The sequence below is a fragment of the Xylocopa sonorina genome, chromosome 13, assembly GCF_050948175.1.
Source record: "Xylocopa sonorina isolate GNS202 chromosome 13, iyXylSono1_principal, whole genome shotgun sequence".
Lineage (NCBI taxonomy): Eukaryota > Metazoa > Arthropoda > Insecta > Hymenoptera > Apidae > Xylocopa > Xylocopa sonorina.
The window spans coordinates 5,558,157-5,573,313 of record NC_135205.1 but is presented as its reverse complement, the minus strand read 5'-3'; the positions used below and the strand labels follow the sequence as shown (position 1 = coordinate 5,573,313).

The following is a 15,157-nucleotide window of genomic DNA, read 5'->3' as shown; positions in this document are numbered from 1 at the left end:
AATAAACTCCATGTTCTTAGTATCACTTTGTATGTGTTAAGGTTGTGGTGGATAATACGTCCGGGGTGTAGGTGCCGGAGGTACTGGAGTATTTGGAGGAAAATATGATGCATTTGTTGCATACGGATATGGTGGGAACGGCGTTTGCGTCGTAGTCGGAGTAGGCGGTGCAGGTCTGATGGTACCAGAGGTACCCATATGATGCATTGGCGGAACAATGTGATTCATTGTATTTACAGGTGGCGGGGGTACGGAAACATTTGCCGGAGGAAATGCTGGAGGGTAACTTATATTGCTGGGTGGGAAATTGGCTGGATATGTTGGAAAGTGTGGCGGTACATCCAATGGCTTTATTGAATCTGTAGTATCTGCAGCTGGGCATCCATTTGCGGCGACTGTAGCTGCTTCGACTTTTCCTGGAGTAATATTAACTACAACATAATGTTAATAGAACATTTACTTCGATCTTTCTTTATAGTACTGTTAAAATGTGTATTTTTTAGTGTACATACCATTTGGTGTAGTAGATGCTGATTCTGTGGGAGGTGCTGTTATAGGTCTATCCTTACATGGTTCATTAGATGGTATTAGTGGTGGTGAATCCGGTGGTTTTGTGTTATTAGCTTGTGAATATAAATCTAACACTTGATGACATATGTCTAAAAAAAATAAAACAGGAATTCTGTTTCATATGTGCTTTCTATATTGATGCATCAAATAAATAGATAATATAAATTTCCTGGAGAACCTTCTAAAAGATCCATAGTAACATCTTCAACAAACATATCCCACCACCTTAAGTGTTTTGGTTGTCTTCCATTCCAATCCACCACTTCACATTTGCTTAACTTTCCAGCTAAGTACATCAGTGCAACAGCAATAATTTCTGGTTCCCACTGTAGTGATAACGTGGTGCATAAACTGCAAAGGAAGAGACATGTAGATAACATATCCCGATATAATTAATTTTGAAATAATAGTAAAATATCTCCACCTATCATTAACAAATGTCCAAGCTGTTTGAACCATTTTGTGCAATTTATGTTTATCACCTGTAACATATAAATTTTTTATTGTTATTTGTAAAGGTGTATTAAATTTATAAATACCATATATTAATACCTTTAAGACATTTTACATATTTCAACAAATAGCTATACGGGTGCTCAACTTGTAAATCAAACTTAATAGTTTGTAACAAAATTCTTTCTAGCGTCATGACCTCTTCCTGGAAGAGATATAAAACTGAAAAGATTTCTTTGCACAAAAACAATACTTTCAGTGATATCAAATTTGGGAAGTCTACCTTTGGGTTTTCCCCAAATGTCATAAACTTTTGTTCAGTCAACAAAGATTTCGCAGTCTTGATAATATCCTTACATTTCTTTGGAGTCTCTTCTACTTTGCCTGCCAGAAATAAACAACAGCATGCTGTCACCTATATGTTAGATGAAATATAAAATATCTATATTACGAATTAAAATATATTTGCTCATAAATACTTACGTATCTTGGGAAATTTTTAAACGAATGAAACATGTAAAATCTGTGGAAATAAACGGCACCAGTTGCCATTGTATTATATCCTAAATCCATTTTCGTGCCCATATCGATAATGAACCTAGCACCTTCTTTCCTGTATCTGCATTCCGTTTCGTAATCAATTCCATCTTGAATGGAAGGTGTATTCTTTAGTTCTTTCTTCTTATAATACCAGCATGGCATTTTTATGTTCTTGAAAAGAGTAATTGATTCATAGTTATGCAATTTTACATAAGTAGATAATTCATCAATAGGATTATGTCATTGAAATACATCGTTATTCAATATAAATTTATACAGAAAATTGAGCTAATTACTTTAAATAAGAAATATTATTGTTATTAATTAAAATCTAAAGTGGGTTAGAATATTTACCAACGTTCAGAACGTTGATTTTTTTCACTAGTTTAATGGGTCTTCAATAAACACGTATAATACTTCTGACCAAATTACAATTATATTAATATTTTAAAATTGTTTCATATAAACAGGAATAGCAACAATCTATTCCTGTCCACCGCAAAGATTTTACCATCGATTAAGTATGGGATAGACCGCTCATCCGATGCATTTTTGTGCCCGTGGTAATTGGTGGTTCTACAGCTGTTTTACCATTTTAGTGTCACTCGCAACGTTACCGATTCGACACAGGCTTTTAAACTGCTGGGGATAAGGAATCGTTCCAGGTGGATATTGATAATATAAAATGATTATAGTTAAATATTATTATTAATAATAGACCTTACATATTTACAATATTTACAGGAATTCAATTATTATTTCCATAGTAATGCTATTTTTAATTATATTAATAGTATTTAAACAACTGAACATCGCACTTTTTAATCTAACATATTTGTGTGTGTTAAGGTGGTGGCGGATAATACGCCCGCGGTGCAGGTGCCGGAGGTACTGGAGCATTTGGAGGGAAATACGATGCGTTTGTTGCATAGGGATACGGTTGGAACGGCGTTTGTGCAGTAGTAGGAGCAGGTGGTGCAGGTCTGATGGTACCTGAGGGTACCATGTGATGCATAGGCGGAACGATGTGATTCATTGTGTTTACAGGTGGCGGAGGTACAGAAACATTTGCCGGAGGAAAGTTCGGCGGATAGGCGATGTTGCTGGGCGCAAAATTTGGTGGATACGTTGGAAAGTGCGGTGGTACATCCATTGGCTTTATTGAATCTGTAGTATCTGTAGTTGGGCATCCATTTGTAGGAACTGCAGCTGCTTCTACATTTCCTGGAGGAATATTAACTGTAACATAATATTAATAAGATATAATATTTATTTCAACTATTATTTATTATTAGTGGAAAAATGTTTCTTTTTTATTATACATACCATTTGGTGTAGTAGATGCTGATTCTGTAGGAGGTGCTGTAATGGGTCTATCTCTACATGGTTCAATAGATGGAATTAGTGGTGGTGAATCCGGTGGTTTTGTGTTATTGGCTTGTGAGTACAAATCTAACACTTGGTGACAAATGTCTGAAAAAAATAAAACAATATGTATAAAAATGACGTTCGTTACTACTTTCCGCGTTAATGGATAAGAGAAATGATATTCTTGAAAAACCTTCTAAAAGATCCATAGTAACATCTTCAACAAACATATCCCACCACCTTAAGTGTTTTGGCTGTCTTCCATTCCAGTCCACCACTTCAAATTTACTTAGCTTTCCAGCTAAGTACATCAGTGCAACAGCAATAATTTCTGGTTCCCACTGTAGTGATAACGTGGTGCATAAACTGCAAAGGAAGAGACATGTAGATAACATATCCTGATATAATTAATTTTGAAATAATAGTAAAATATCTCCACCTATCATTAACAAATGTCCAAGCTGTTTGAACCATTTTGTGCAATTTATGTTTATCACCTGTAACATAATTTTTTTATTGTTATTTGTAAAAGTGTATTAAATTTATAAATACCGCATATTAATACCTTTAAGACATTTTACATATTTCAACAAATAGCTATACGGGTGCTCAACTTGTAAATCAAATTTAATAGTTTGTAACAAAATTCTTTCTAGCGTCATGACCTCTTCCTGAAAGAGATATAAAACTGAAAAAACTTCTTTGCACAAATATATTTAATTTAAGTGATATCAAATTTGAAAAATCTACCTTTGGATTTTCTCCAAATGTCATAAACTTTTGTTCAGTCAACAGAGACTTTGCAGTCTTGATAATATCCTTACATTTCTTTGGAGTTTCTTCTACTTTGCCTGCCAGAAATAAACAACAGCATGCTGTCACCTATGTGTTAAACAAAGTATAAAATATCTATATCATAAATTAAAATCCACTAGCTCACAGATACTTACATATCTTGGGAAATTCTTAAATGAATGAAACATGTAAAACCTGTGGAAATAAACAGCACCAGTTGCCATTGTATTGTATCCCAAATCCATTTTCGTGCCCATGTCGATAATGAACCTAGCACCTTCTTTCCTGTATCTGCATTCCGTTTCATAATCAATTCCATCTTGAATGGAAGGTGTATTTTTTAGTTCTTTCTTCTTATAATACCAGCATGGCATTTTTATGTTCTTGAAAAGAATAATTGATGTCTGATAAATTTGCAGTTATATAAAGAAATTTATGTAAGTAGATATCACATCAGTAGGGTTATATCATTGTAAAACATTTTGTTATTGGATATCAGTTTAAACCTATCATATTTTAATAGATTCAAGAGGAAGTCACTATTAACCACTATAATACTATATAGGTAACTATGCCAATTATAAGTAATAAAACTTCCGTCATGTACTAGAAACTCTGAATTAGGTTAGAATATTTACCAACGATTAGAACATTGATTTTCATTCACTACTTTAAACGTTCTAATCTGAACACATATGCTTCTTCAGATTAAACGACAATTAAAAAATGAATTATACTATTACGTTAAAATTGTTTGTTATACATAAACAAAAATATCAACACTCTGTTCACATTCACTATGAATATATTGCCACTGACAAAGTGTATAATAGACCACTCACCCAATGTATTTTTGTGTTCTCGAAATTCAGGGATTCTAGAGCTGCCGTGCCAAATTAGTGTCACTTGCATTATTACCGACTCGTCACAGAATGGTCGTAACAGTTCTCTGGGGACTTGTTTTAACAAAGAGAATCATTATATATAAAGTTGGTAAAATTTTATGAAAATCTTCTCTCATTTTCCTTACTTAGAATATAAATTGTAATAGGTTAATATTGATAATACAAAACGTTTATAATTAAATACTATTGTCAATAATAAACCTTACATATGTACAATATTTACAAAAATTAAATTATTTTCATGGTAATGCTGCATTTAACTGTAATAATAATACTTACACAAATGAACTTCACATTCTTAACGTTACGAAATTTGTATGTGTTAAGGTTGCGTTTGATAATATGTTTGCGGAGTAGCTGGTACTGAATTATTTGGAGGAAAATATGATGCGTTCGTTGCATAGGGATATGGTTGAAATGGCGTTTGAGTTGTAGTAGGCGCTGGTGGTACAGGTCTAACAGTACCAGAGGGACTTATGTGATGCATGGGTGGAACAATGTGATTCATTGTATTTACAGGCGGTGGAGGTACAGAAATATTTGCTGGAAGAAATGCTGGAGGATAGTTGATATTGCTGGGTGCAAAATTGGTTGGATATGTTGGAAAATGTGGTGGTGCATCTATTGGCTTGGTTGAATCTGTAGTATCTGTAGTTGTACATCCATTCGCAGAAATGGTGGCTGCTTCAATTTTTCCTGGCGTAATATTAACTACAACATAATATTAATAGAACATTTACTTCGATCTTTAAGTATAACATCGGTGAAACATTTACTTTTTTATTGTACATACCATTTGGTGTAGTAGATGCTGATTCTGTGGAAGGTGTTGTAGTTTTATCTTTACATGGTTCACTAGATGGCGTTAGTGGTGGTGAATCTGGTGGTTTTGTGTTATTACCTTGTGAAAATAAATCTAATACTTGGTGACATATGTCTGACAACAATAAAAGAACATGTATAAAAATCACATTCATATATGTCTTTTAAATTGATGGATAAAATAAGTGGTTTCCTTGAAGAACCTTCTAAAAGATCCATAGTAATATCTTCAACAAACATATCCCACCACTGTAAGTGTTTTGGTAGCCTTCCATTCCAGTCTACCACTTCAAATTTGCTTAGCTTTCCAGCTAAGTACATCAGTGCAACAGCTATAATTTCTGGTTCCCACTGTAGTGATAATGTAGTGCACAAACTGTAAACGAAGAGGCATGCAGATAACATACTCTGATAAAGCTAAAGTATAATTGCAACAAACTATCTTTACCTGTCATTAATAAGTGTCCAAGCTGCTTGAACCATTATATGCAATTTATGTTTATTACCTGTAACACATTACAGACATTTTATTCTGTTACTTACATACACATTTTAATGTTGATAAATACTTTGTATTAAGGTACCAACCTTTAAGACATTTTGCATATTTTAACAAATAACTGTATGGATGTTCAACTTGCAAATCAAATTTAATAGTTTGTAACAAAATTTTTTCTAGTGTCATGATCTCTTCCTGAAAGAGATATAAAAGTGAAAAGATTTGCACAGAAATAATACTTTGAGTGATATAAAATTTGAGTCTACCTTTGGGTCTTCACCAAATGTCATGAATTTTTGTTCAGTCAACAAAGACATTGCTGTTTCGATGATATCCTTACATTTCTTTGGAGTTTCTTCTACTTTGCCTGCCAGAAACAAACAACAGCATGCTGTCACCTATATGTTAGATGAAATATAAAATATCTATATTACGAATTAAAATATATTTGCTCATAAATACTTACGTATCTTGGGAAATTTTTAAACGAATGAAACATGTAAAATCTGTGGAAATAAACGGCACCGGTTGCCATCGTATTACACCCTAAATTCATTTTTATACTCATATGAATAATAAATCTAACACTCTCTTTTCTGTATCTGCATTCCGTTTCGTAATCAATTCCATCTTGAATGGAAGGTGTATTCTTTAATTCTTTCTTCTCGTAATACCAGCATGGCATTTTTATGTTCTTGAAAAGAATAATTGACATGTGACAACTTCACAGTTGCATAAACAATTTTATGCAAATTGATATCACGTCGATAAGGTTATGTCATTGGGATACATTTTGCTGTTAAATGTAATTTTGAATAAGCAATAGTTTAATTAAATAGTTAAAAAAACCAGTGTTAACCATTACAATATATTGGATACTGTACGACTTGTTGTAAGTAATACTTTTTTTTTACAAAGTAGGAACTCTACTACTATTTCTGAATTGCCCTCTCCGAAATCCAGAGGGCAGAAAAAAGCTCGCGGTTCTTCGGCTCGATCGGTAATTCAGAACATGGGGACAGGAAGTCGCATAAAATGGGTTGTCTATCCACGAATGTACCATATCACACTATGAATTTACTCGTTCGACATCTATACAGAGAGCTAAGAAACATATTTTTCTTTTATGTTTTACGGGCCAAGTGGATTTTTTTTCTATTTCATTTTCTTGAATAATTAGTTGTTCAACATAATATTTGATGTTGCAGAATTCTCTTTATAATGCTTCTGAAATATGTTAATTGTTATCGCAATGTACGTTATCTGTATCTTATTAATGCGCACTTCTCAGTTTATTTTTTCAGTCGTTTGTTTGCTAACAAATCGATAACGCAAAGGTATAAAGGTGACTTTCTAAGCCAGGAATACAGGTGTGCCAGGAAAAGCAGGCACTATAACAGTTGTTGAAACGTTAATACCCGACATTTTTCGACATTTACACTGAATTAAACGTGATTAGAACATCTGTTCCAATTTTTCTCATTCTTCAGTTATAATTATCTAACAAGGCACTTGTATCGTCGCTCTTAATCTTAATTATTCTATATAGTAAGTTGATTTATCACAGCATTTATTTATATCTAATTTCAAATGTATTCTGTACGCTTTCAAATTATTATTTGCACTCGTTGGATGTAAGGAAATATTTCATGTGTGTTCTTCTATACTTTTATAAAATAAATAATTTAAATTCCTTCTTTTTCTTTAAGTGATATTTGTAACACTTGTTATGTTAAAAATATATATGCTTGCAAACTACATAATAATAATAAGAGAAATAATTGAACTGATAATAAAATATAATTGTACTTTTTTCTATACGTCGCTTTCAATGTGTCAATATTTATCATATTATACGTTATCTGTGCCTTATTACTTAGTATCCTTCGCAGTTTGTCTTTTTCCCGTTGACAAATCAATAACTTAAAGTGTAGATGAACTCTTAAGCCAAGAACACAGGTGCGTTAAAAAAACGAATATAGTGTAATAAATTTCGAAACGTCAATTTCTAGCATAACACTCAAAGAAGTTCAATTCGATGACTTATACTAATAATACTAATTCTTTGGCAATTTTCCTTACGATATTCGTTTTCTTGAGGCATCTGTGCGTCTTCGCTCTAAATCTAATTATTCTGTACAACAAATTTGTTTCAACGTAATATCCACGTATGTTTAATCTAAAATATTATTGTACCGTAACGTTACCGCAGATATATATTTGTCTCAAACGCGTAAGTTAAACATTTTCATACAAGCGCACGGTAAAAGTTTGTTGAAAAGCAGCCATTTTGTTCGACTTTATTTAAAGCTACAAAGCAGGTGTTTCCGGTTTGCGTCAAGATCTGGTTTGAATGCCTTTAGTTTAACGCGTTATCTGTGGTCAATACTACGTACCAGACTGGTACACGCTGTACATGCGTCTATCAATTTACCGCGAACTCCCGTAACGCTTTGTATCTTCGCTTGTATTTTGTGGCTGAACTACGTTGCGCCTTCGTAATACAACTAAATGTTAATTTATGACGACCGCGCACGCAAGTATATTTTACGAAACCATCTACAATTTCACAGATAATAACACGACGTCGAATATAATGCCGTTGGCAAATTTGACAGTTCCTTGGTCCGAGCAACATATAATCGAGAAGGTATTGTTTTTTTTCGTATCCCTTAAAACCCTAGTCAACGTAACAGCAATTCATTCGAGTTATAATTCTTTAGCAAGATGTAGATATTCTACAAGGAGAGTCCCAGGAGGAAGTGATGATAACTCAGGAAAATGTTGTTGAACCACCTTCGAATGGGTGCTCTGAGTCGCATGAGATAGAGGTGCGCGAAGTTGTTAGGGATGGCCATGAGAAGGCGGATCCGTCTCAGTTTGAACTGCTCAAAGTTTTGGGCCAAGGGTCCTTTGGCAAGGTATTCAATATTATTACCAATCAATCAATAAGTAAATTATAAATGAAGTGCGATGTTTCATATAATAAAATTTGTATATTATTCAGGTATTCCTAGTGAGGAAAGTTATGGGAAAGGATAGTGGAACACTTTATGCCATGAAAGTGTTGAAGAAGGCAACATTGAAAGGTACTTAATAAATTATGTGTACGAGGGTGGCTCTGAAAGTTTTAAAAGTATGGAGATCGTTATAGTAAACATTACTTTTATGGCAAATATAGCAATTTTTGTTCAAATTTATGGAAGGAATTTTCAGAGCAAATCTCAAGTTATTATATATCTTATAAGTTATTTCTCTCTTTTTGTTTAAGTGGTTTAATGTTGCAATATTCTCTTAGTTCGGGATAGAGTTAGAACGAAAATGGAAAGGAACATACTGGTGGATGTTGAGCATCCATTCATCGTCCGGTTACACTATGCATTCCAAACAGAAGGCAATCTGTATTTAATTTTAGATTTTTTAAGGGGTGGCGATTTATTTTCAAGATTAGCCAAAGAGGTACCTCTTAATTTTATATGTCTACTAATGTACAATGTATTCAGTATGAATGGCATACTCGTCTCACTAAGTTGATTTACTTTGTAATTATTGTTCTAGCTAATGTTTACTGAGGATGATGTAAAATTTTATTTAGCAGAACTCGCTCTTGCACTGGATCACATACATAAACTTGGAATTATTTATAGAGACCTCAAGCCAGAAAAGTTCGTACTACATTATCTGTTGATTATTTAACTGTTCTAATATTATATTACGAAATTCATGATATTTGTTTTGTGTACAACAGTATTTTGCTTGATACCGAAGGTCATATTTGCTTAACCGATTTTGGTTTAAGCAAACAGCCTTTAGACGATTGTAAAACATACTCATTTTGCGGTACTGTAGAATATATGGCTCCTGAAATAGTATCCAGAAAAGGGCATTCATTTGCTGCCGATTGGTGGAGTTTTGGTGTGCTTATGGTTAGTTGCATTTGGTGATAATTTTACTTTCGCTGAATTCTAAATAAATTTTTAATTTTCAGTTCGAAATGTTAACTGGGGCTCTTCCGTTTCAAGGTGCAAATCGTAAAGAAACAATGACGCAGATCTTAAAAGCGAAACTCGAAATGCCAATGAATATTTCACCCGAGGCACAGGCACTTCTTAGAGTACTGTTTAAAAGAAAACCTGTAAACAGACTCGGATCTGGTAATTAATTAATCACCCTGTACTTTCCCTTTTACAAAACTCAATGTTTTACTGTAATACCTCGTATATTTTGTTACTTTAGGTGGAGTAGAGGAAATAAAAAGTCACGTATTTTTTGCGACAATCGATTGGGATGCGTTGTACAGAAAAGAGATCAAACCTCCTTTTAAACCAGCTGTTAGCCAAGAGGATGATGCATTTTATTTTGATAGCGAATTTACATGTAAAACACCGAAAGGTATAACGTGCATTCTGTATACAACATATTAATATAAATCGAGACAGTTACTTTAGACGTGAAAAATGTTTAAGATTCTCCTGGGGTACCACCAAGTGCTAATGCTCACGAATTATTTCGTGGGTTCAGTTTCGTCGCGCCGTGCCTTCTCGAGGATCACGTTAAAAGTCCTGAATGCAAAAACTGTGATAGTCTCAGTGGAACGTTTCCAACATATGTGAGCCCGATTTCCGTGACCGATGAATACGAATTTAAACAAGAAATAGGTAAAGGAAGCTACAGCATTGTTTACTTAGCTGTTCATAAAGCTTCGAAATTAGAATACGCTGTGAAGGTGATAGAAAAATCAAAAAGAGATCCAACGGAGGAAATAGAAATCCTGCTCCGATATGGGAGGCATCCGCACATTGTTACTTTGAGAGCAGTCCACGAAGACGATACGCGAGCTTATCTTGTGCTAGAATTGTTACGAGGCGGTGAACTACTTGATAGATTGTTGCAAAGACGTAATCTCACGGAAAGAGAAGCCGCCGAAGTAATGTACACGATAGCCAGTGTAGTCAATTATCTTCATGAGAATGGCGTAATTATCTGTTTATTTATTATTTTCATAGATTTTGCGCTTGTATTGTGTTCGGTTCATTGGTCAAACTTAATCTAATTTACGTAATCGGTAGGTCGTTCATAGAGATTTAAAACCATCTAATATATTGTACTCAAAGCCGGGGGATGATCCGAATACGCTCTGTTTATGCGATCTTGGTTTCGCGAAACAATTACGGGCGGAAAATGGTTTACTAATGACGCCTTGTTACACAGCAAATTTTGTAGCACCGGAAGTGTTGAAACGCCAAGGATACGATGCGGCATGTGATATCTGGTCACTAGGTGTATTGTTATACATTATGCTATCCGGGTAAGATAATTAAGATATCTTTGATTTTATTTAAATTTCAAGATATTTTTGAAAGCAAACGACTACATTTACGTGTTTCAGATACACGCCATTTCGTAATAGTCCTGGTGACAGTGCAACAGATATATTAGACCGTATTGGACCAGGTTATATTGACGTTGACAGTGGTATTTGGTGTCAAATTTCGAACGAAGCTAAAGAATTGGTTAAAAGAATGTTACACGTCGATCCTAACCGAAGGCCTACCGCAGCTGCCATATTAAAATATCCCTGGATTGCCAATCGGCATCGTCTTCCTCAGAAAGTATTACCTGATAGTATTAGGGATCCATATAGCCTAAAGGTATAGCGCACTTGTTTAAGATATATATATATTTATTTGAAATGTATTTAAGAACTAAATTAATTATATAAATGCAATATCTGCCGTTTAGAGAGCAGTAGCAGCAACGTATAGAGCTATGTCTAGTAGTCCACGATCGCCTCATATCGGCCCAGTCGTCATGTCTGAATTGGCACGACGAAGAACACAAGCTAAACCTGCTGGCCCTACCGAAGTTTAAAACAAATCGTCTACTCTCTATTATCGAAAAGTAAGGGAAATGCATGAAACTATGGATTACATATGTGATTGCGTATATGAAAAGACTATATTTTGTCGATATCTAGTATTATTCGTGCAATGTTCAAATGTAGCTAGTATATACTAATTTTATAAAAGTGTTCCATTATTTATTGGTATAATTCGTATCACCAAAATCATCTTTATCCTGGTTTAGAGAACAGTGGTAAGAATTAGCGAATGTTTCGCTTTTAAAAAAAAGGAAAATAATAGTGCGATTCTGCTCTGCTTTCGAAAAAAACGGGAAGCAAGCAGAGATACAGACTTGTGTGATGGAAATATTTTTATTTTCCAGCAATTTCTAAAATTCCCCAGATTACCATTGTTCTTCCTGTATGTATATAGAATAAGAAATATGTATTTAAAATCATATTTTCGACTTTAACCCGTCAGGGACGACGCGACGCTTTCCTATTTCTTTTCGGACTTGTCCAACACTTGTTGAACTTATATGTGTGTTGTTGTTATAATCTTAATAATGTAACTTCTGGCGATAACTTTTAAAATTTTCACACTGATCAGTAAACAAAAACTGGTCCAGCACAAATTCATGTGTATTAGAATCTATGTGATGGATTCGTACAATGATCTTGAACGTGGGAAATGGCATCGTAATGCATAGAGTTTACAAATTCTGTCCATGATGGGTTAATATGATATAAAAATGGAATGTCACAGAAATTTAAAAATCTTATAATCTGTACTATACATGGTTATCATTTAAATATTAAAAATAATATAAAAATATATGTGAACAAATTTATATATATATATATATATATATGATATAAAGTTTAAGAATGAAGTATAATTACTTCAATTTTTGATCAATACTTTGTTAAATAAATTATTAATTGTATATAATAAAACAATTTTACTTAATAAATGCAATTGAAACGACTAAATAGTTTCCATTTTAATTATGCATTCTAATTTTAATCATAATATAATGGATAACTATTTGAGAAGCAGGATAGTTGTGATACTATGTATAAAAACTTATTGTGTATACGTAGTTTACAAACATGAGAAGGATTTATGTTTCCATTATCAAACTAATTATTATATGCACAACTGATACAATGATAAAACATATTTGAACTATTTTCGAAATATTGCGTGCAATAAGATTAATTATTTCACAACAAACATAGAGCATGGTAAATAAAATATGTTATGAATGACACGTACATCTTATTAAAGTTAAAATATGTTTATCAAAGTTCTTATACGTGACAACTTCAAAACGATATAATACAGATAATAAAGAACGTTCTATTTGTTAGAAAAAATGTACTTACATATTTAATTTCTATTAGTTTCGATATAATTTGCGTCAATTTGCACGGCACGGGACATGCTCGCAGTACTTTTTATCCACAATGCGGCAGCGTACGCGCATGCGCTTATTATTAAACGAAAACGTGGTAGCTGTTTGTTCCCGAGCGAGGATCTTTCTGCTTTATTTTGTAGAGTTCTGCCACGTTTTCCAGTGGTTTTTATTCATTTTTCAAGTTCAATTACTTTTAAAGGTGAGAGAAACTATCAAGTGTTCGTTAAATTTATCGTTCGCTCATGAAACTGTAAAAAGCCAGCAGAGGAAGGTGGTTCTAATACCGTTAACGAAGGCAAACTGTGTTTTCGAACCGTTCTTTTCCTTAATTCTTATCCAATGCGACTCATAAAAATTCGTAACGTGCATGCATTTACAATAAACGAGATACTACGAGCATTTTAGAACGAAAGTAATTTGGCGTCGTAGTATCTTTTAAACGCGTTCGATTAGCTTTCCCATAAAGTTCCTTGCACAATTTATGACACGTTTTCCTTCCAGAAATCAATATTCTAAAGATACCGCATTTTAATTCTATCCCACCGCGTCTAAGAATCTCGGTGCACTGTGAAGACAAATACTGTAACAATCGCGTACAGTGAATTTTCACTTTATATTACGCGCTTAATTTTTGTTCCAATTATTCGTACAATTATAATGCTTCCGGTGTTTACGATCTACCGTGTTTTCGATTATTTACGACTGTATTTACTTGTGTGTTTAAGCTGTCGAATGGTTGATTTTTATGCGTTTCATCGCCAATACGTAGATACACGTGTACATTTACACGGTTTCATCGGTGATACTGTGAAAGTTAATTGAATTACAAATACGTACAGCTATGAAACTACTCGCGCATTTTAGAACACTGGTAATAGGTACGAAATAATTCGATTCACTCGAATGAAAATATGTATGTGGCATTCTGTTGTGTATTTGATAGTGAATATGATCATTTAAGTTTTCTGACAAGATCACATTTGCTTTCAGGTGCCTGTAATATGCTTCATAAAGGTCCTCGTCCATTGGTTTTGTGTGGCCCTTCAGGAAGTGGAAAGAGTACATTGATAAAAAAGCTTTTCGAGGAATTTCCAGATACATTCGGGTTTTCTGTTTCTCATACCACTAGAGCACCCAGGCCAGGGGAGGAAGACGGGAAGCATTACTATTTTACGACTCAAGATAAAATGCGAAAACAGATAGAGAGGGGTGAATTTCTGGAAACTGCTACATTTAGTGGAAATATGTATGGCACCAGGTAAAAACTTTAATCGTATCACAAATTAAAACGTATCAGTCTTGCGGTTCTATTGTGTTCAAATCTTTCTTGTTAATGTTCTCAGCAAACATGCAGTGGAAGATGTGCAACAAGCGGGTAAAGTTTGTGTGCTAGATATCGAAATGCAAGGTGTGAAGCAAATAAAACAAAGTTCCCTGAATCCACTCTATGTATTTATAAAGCCACCGTCCATTGAAGAATTGGAGAAGAGATTGAGGGGTAGGAAAACAGAGACAGAGGAAACTCTGCAACGCAGATTATCTATCGCTAGAACAGAGATAGAATATGGTATCTATAAATATATTTTAAGTACTATTTAGTAGATGAAAAGTTACATATATATCTGCACTTTGCAATTGTTTTAGGTAATAAGCCTGGTAATTTTGATATAGTAATTGAAAATGATGATATTTCTAAGGCATACGAAAAGCTAAGGGAGTTCGTAATGTCACATTTGAAACAAGATGAAGCAGGTATGTAATAATTAATATTATATTGTATTATATAATTATATTTGTTGCCTTACTATTTTGCAGGGTATTAAGCAAAAACTTCCTAAGAATATATACTTTGATATTAGATTTTAATTATTTTTATATGTAATCATATAAATTATAGTAATGGGTATAATGAAATTATGTCCAAAGATTGAAGTACTAGAAT

At 33.6% G+C, this 15,157-nt stretch overlaps 5 protein-coding genes across 14 annotated transcripts; 2 read left to right on the top strand and 3 right to left on the bottom strand.

Moving 5' to 3' along the window:
* Positions 1-31: 31 nt before the first annotated feature.
* On the bottom strand, positions 32-2,069 carry LOC143430342 (cyclin-K-like). 3 transcript variants are annotated; one of them, XM_076906563.1, is made up of 8 exons: positions 1,918-2,068; positions 1,507-1,734; positions 1,307-1,438; positions 1,123-1,228; positions 995-1,052; positions 749-921; positions 513-659; positions 32-431 (listed from the first exon to the last, which is right to left on the bottom strand). In XM_076906563.1, the coding sequence occupies exons 2-8, from the start codon at positions 1,723-1,725 to the stop codon at positions 37-39; spliced, it is 1,230 nt and encodes a 409-aa protein (XP_076762678.1). In that variant the 5' UTR covers positions 1,726-1,734; positions 1,918-2,068; the 3' UTR covers positions 32-36. The 3 variants fall into 3 exon arrangements, with proteins under 3 accessions (XP_076762678.1, XP_076762675.1, XP_076762677.1); XM_076906560.1 differs by having other exon boundaries at positions 1,123-1,438; positions 1,918-2,069; XM_076906562.1 differs by having other exon boundaries at positions 1,123-1,438; positions 1,922-2,064.
* On the top strand, positions 1,083-15,125 carry LOC143430354 (guanylate kinase). Of its 3 annotated transcripts, none has more exons than XM_076906585.1 (5): positions 1,083-1,088; positions 14,206-14,473; positions 14,559-14,782; positions 14,860-14,967; positions 15,031-15,125. In XM_076906585.1, exons 2-5 carry the CDS (start codon positions 14,217-14,219, stop codon positions 15,036-15,038), a joined length of 597 nt encoding a protein of 198 aa, XP_076762700.1. In that variant the 5' UTR covers positions 1,083-1,088; positions 14,206-14,216; the 3' UTR covers positions 15,039-15,125. The 3 variants fall into 3 exon arrangements, with proteins under 3 accessions (XP_076762700.1, XP_076762699.1, XP_076762698.1); XM_076906584.1 differs by lacking the exon at positions 1,083-1,088 and adding an exon at positions 13,280-13,414; XM_076906583.1 differs by lacking the exon at positions 1,083-1,088 and adding an exon at positions 13,945-14,093.
* LOC143430345 (cyclin-K-like) lies at positions 2,237-4,622 on the bottom strand. Of its 2 annotated transcripts, none has more exons than XM_076906567.1 (8): positions 4,569-4,622; positions 3,882-4,109; positions 3,682-3,813; positions 3,497-3,602; positions 3,371-3,428; positions 3,125-3,297; positions 2,890-3,036; positions 2,237-2,802 (listed from the first exon to the last, which is right to left on the bottom strand). In XM_076906567.1, exons 2-8 carry the CDS (start codon positions 4,098-4,100, stop codon positions 2,408-2,410), a joined length of 1,230 nt encoding a protein of 409 aa, XP_076762682.1. In that variant the 5' UTR covers positions 4,101-4,109; positions 4,569-4,622; the 3' UTR covers positions 2,237-2,407. The 2 variants fall into 2 exon arrangements, with proteins under 2 accessions (XP_076762682.1, XP_076762683.1); XM_076906568.1 differs by lacking the exon at positions 4,569-4,622 and adding an exon at positions 4,365-4,505.
* On the bottom strand, positions 4,569-6,781 carry LOC143430344 (cyclin-K-like). 2 transcript variants are annotated; one of them, XM_076906566.1, is made up of 8 exons: positions 6,419-6,781; positions 6,219-6,350; positions 6,042-6,147; positions 5,902-5,959; positions 5,657-5,829; positions 5,425-5,568; positions 4,911-5,342; positions 4,569-4,682 (listed from the first exon to the last, which is right to left on the bottom strand). In XM_076906566.1, exons 1-7 carry the CDS (start codon positions 6,665-6,667, stop codon positions 4,954-4,956), a joined length of 1,251 nt encoding a protein of 416 aa, XP_076762681.1. In that variant the 5' UTR covers positions 6,668-6,781; the 3' UTR covers positions 4,569-4,682; positions 4,911-4,953. The 2 variants fall into 2 exon arrangements, with proteins under 2 accessions (XP_076762681.1, XP_076762680.1); XM_076906565.1 differs by lacking the exon at positions 4,569-4,682 and having other exon boundaries at positions 4,798-5,342.
* On the top strand, positions 7,367-12,036 carry LOC143430148 (ribosomal protein S6 kinase 2 beta). 4 transcript variants are annotated; one of them, XM_076906155.1, is made up of 13 exons: positions 7,367-7,500; positions 8,526-8,602; positions 8,676-8,873; positions 8,960-9,041; positions 9,251-9,411; positions 9,511-9,617; positions 9,701-9,878; positions 9,941-10,106; positions 10,189-10,344; positions 10,419-10,927; positions 11,022-11,260; positions 11,342-11,603; positions 11,695-12,036. In XM_076906155.1, the coding sequence occupies exons 2-13, from the start codon at positions 8,549-8,551 to the stop codon at positions 11,821-11,823; spliced, it is 2,241 nt and encodes a 746-aa protein (XP_076762270.1). In that variant the 5' UTR covers positions 7,367-7,500; positions 8,526-8,548; the 3' UTR covers positions 11,824-12,036. The 4 variants fall into 4 exon arrangements, with proteins under 4 accessions (XP_076762270.1, XP_076762269.1, XP_076762271.1 ...); XM_076906156.1 differs by lacking the exon at positions 7,367-7,500 and adding an exon at positions 8,432-8,450; XM_076906154.1 differs by lacking the exon at positions 7,367-7,500 and having other exon boundaries at positions 8,245-8,602.
* Positions 15,126-15,157: the final 32 nt, after the last annotated feature.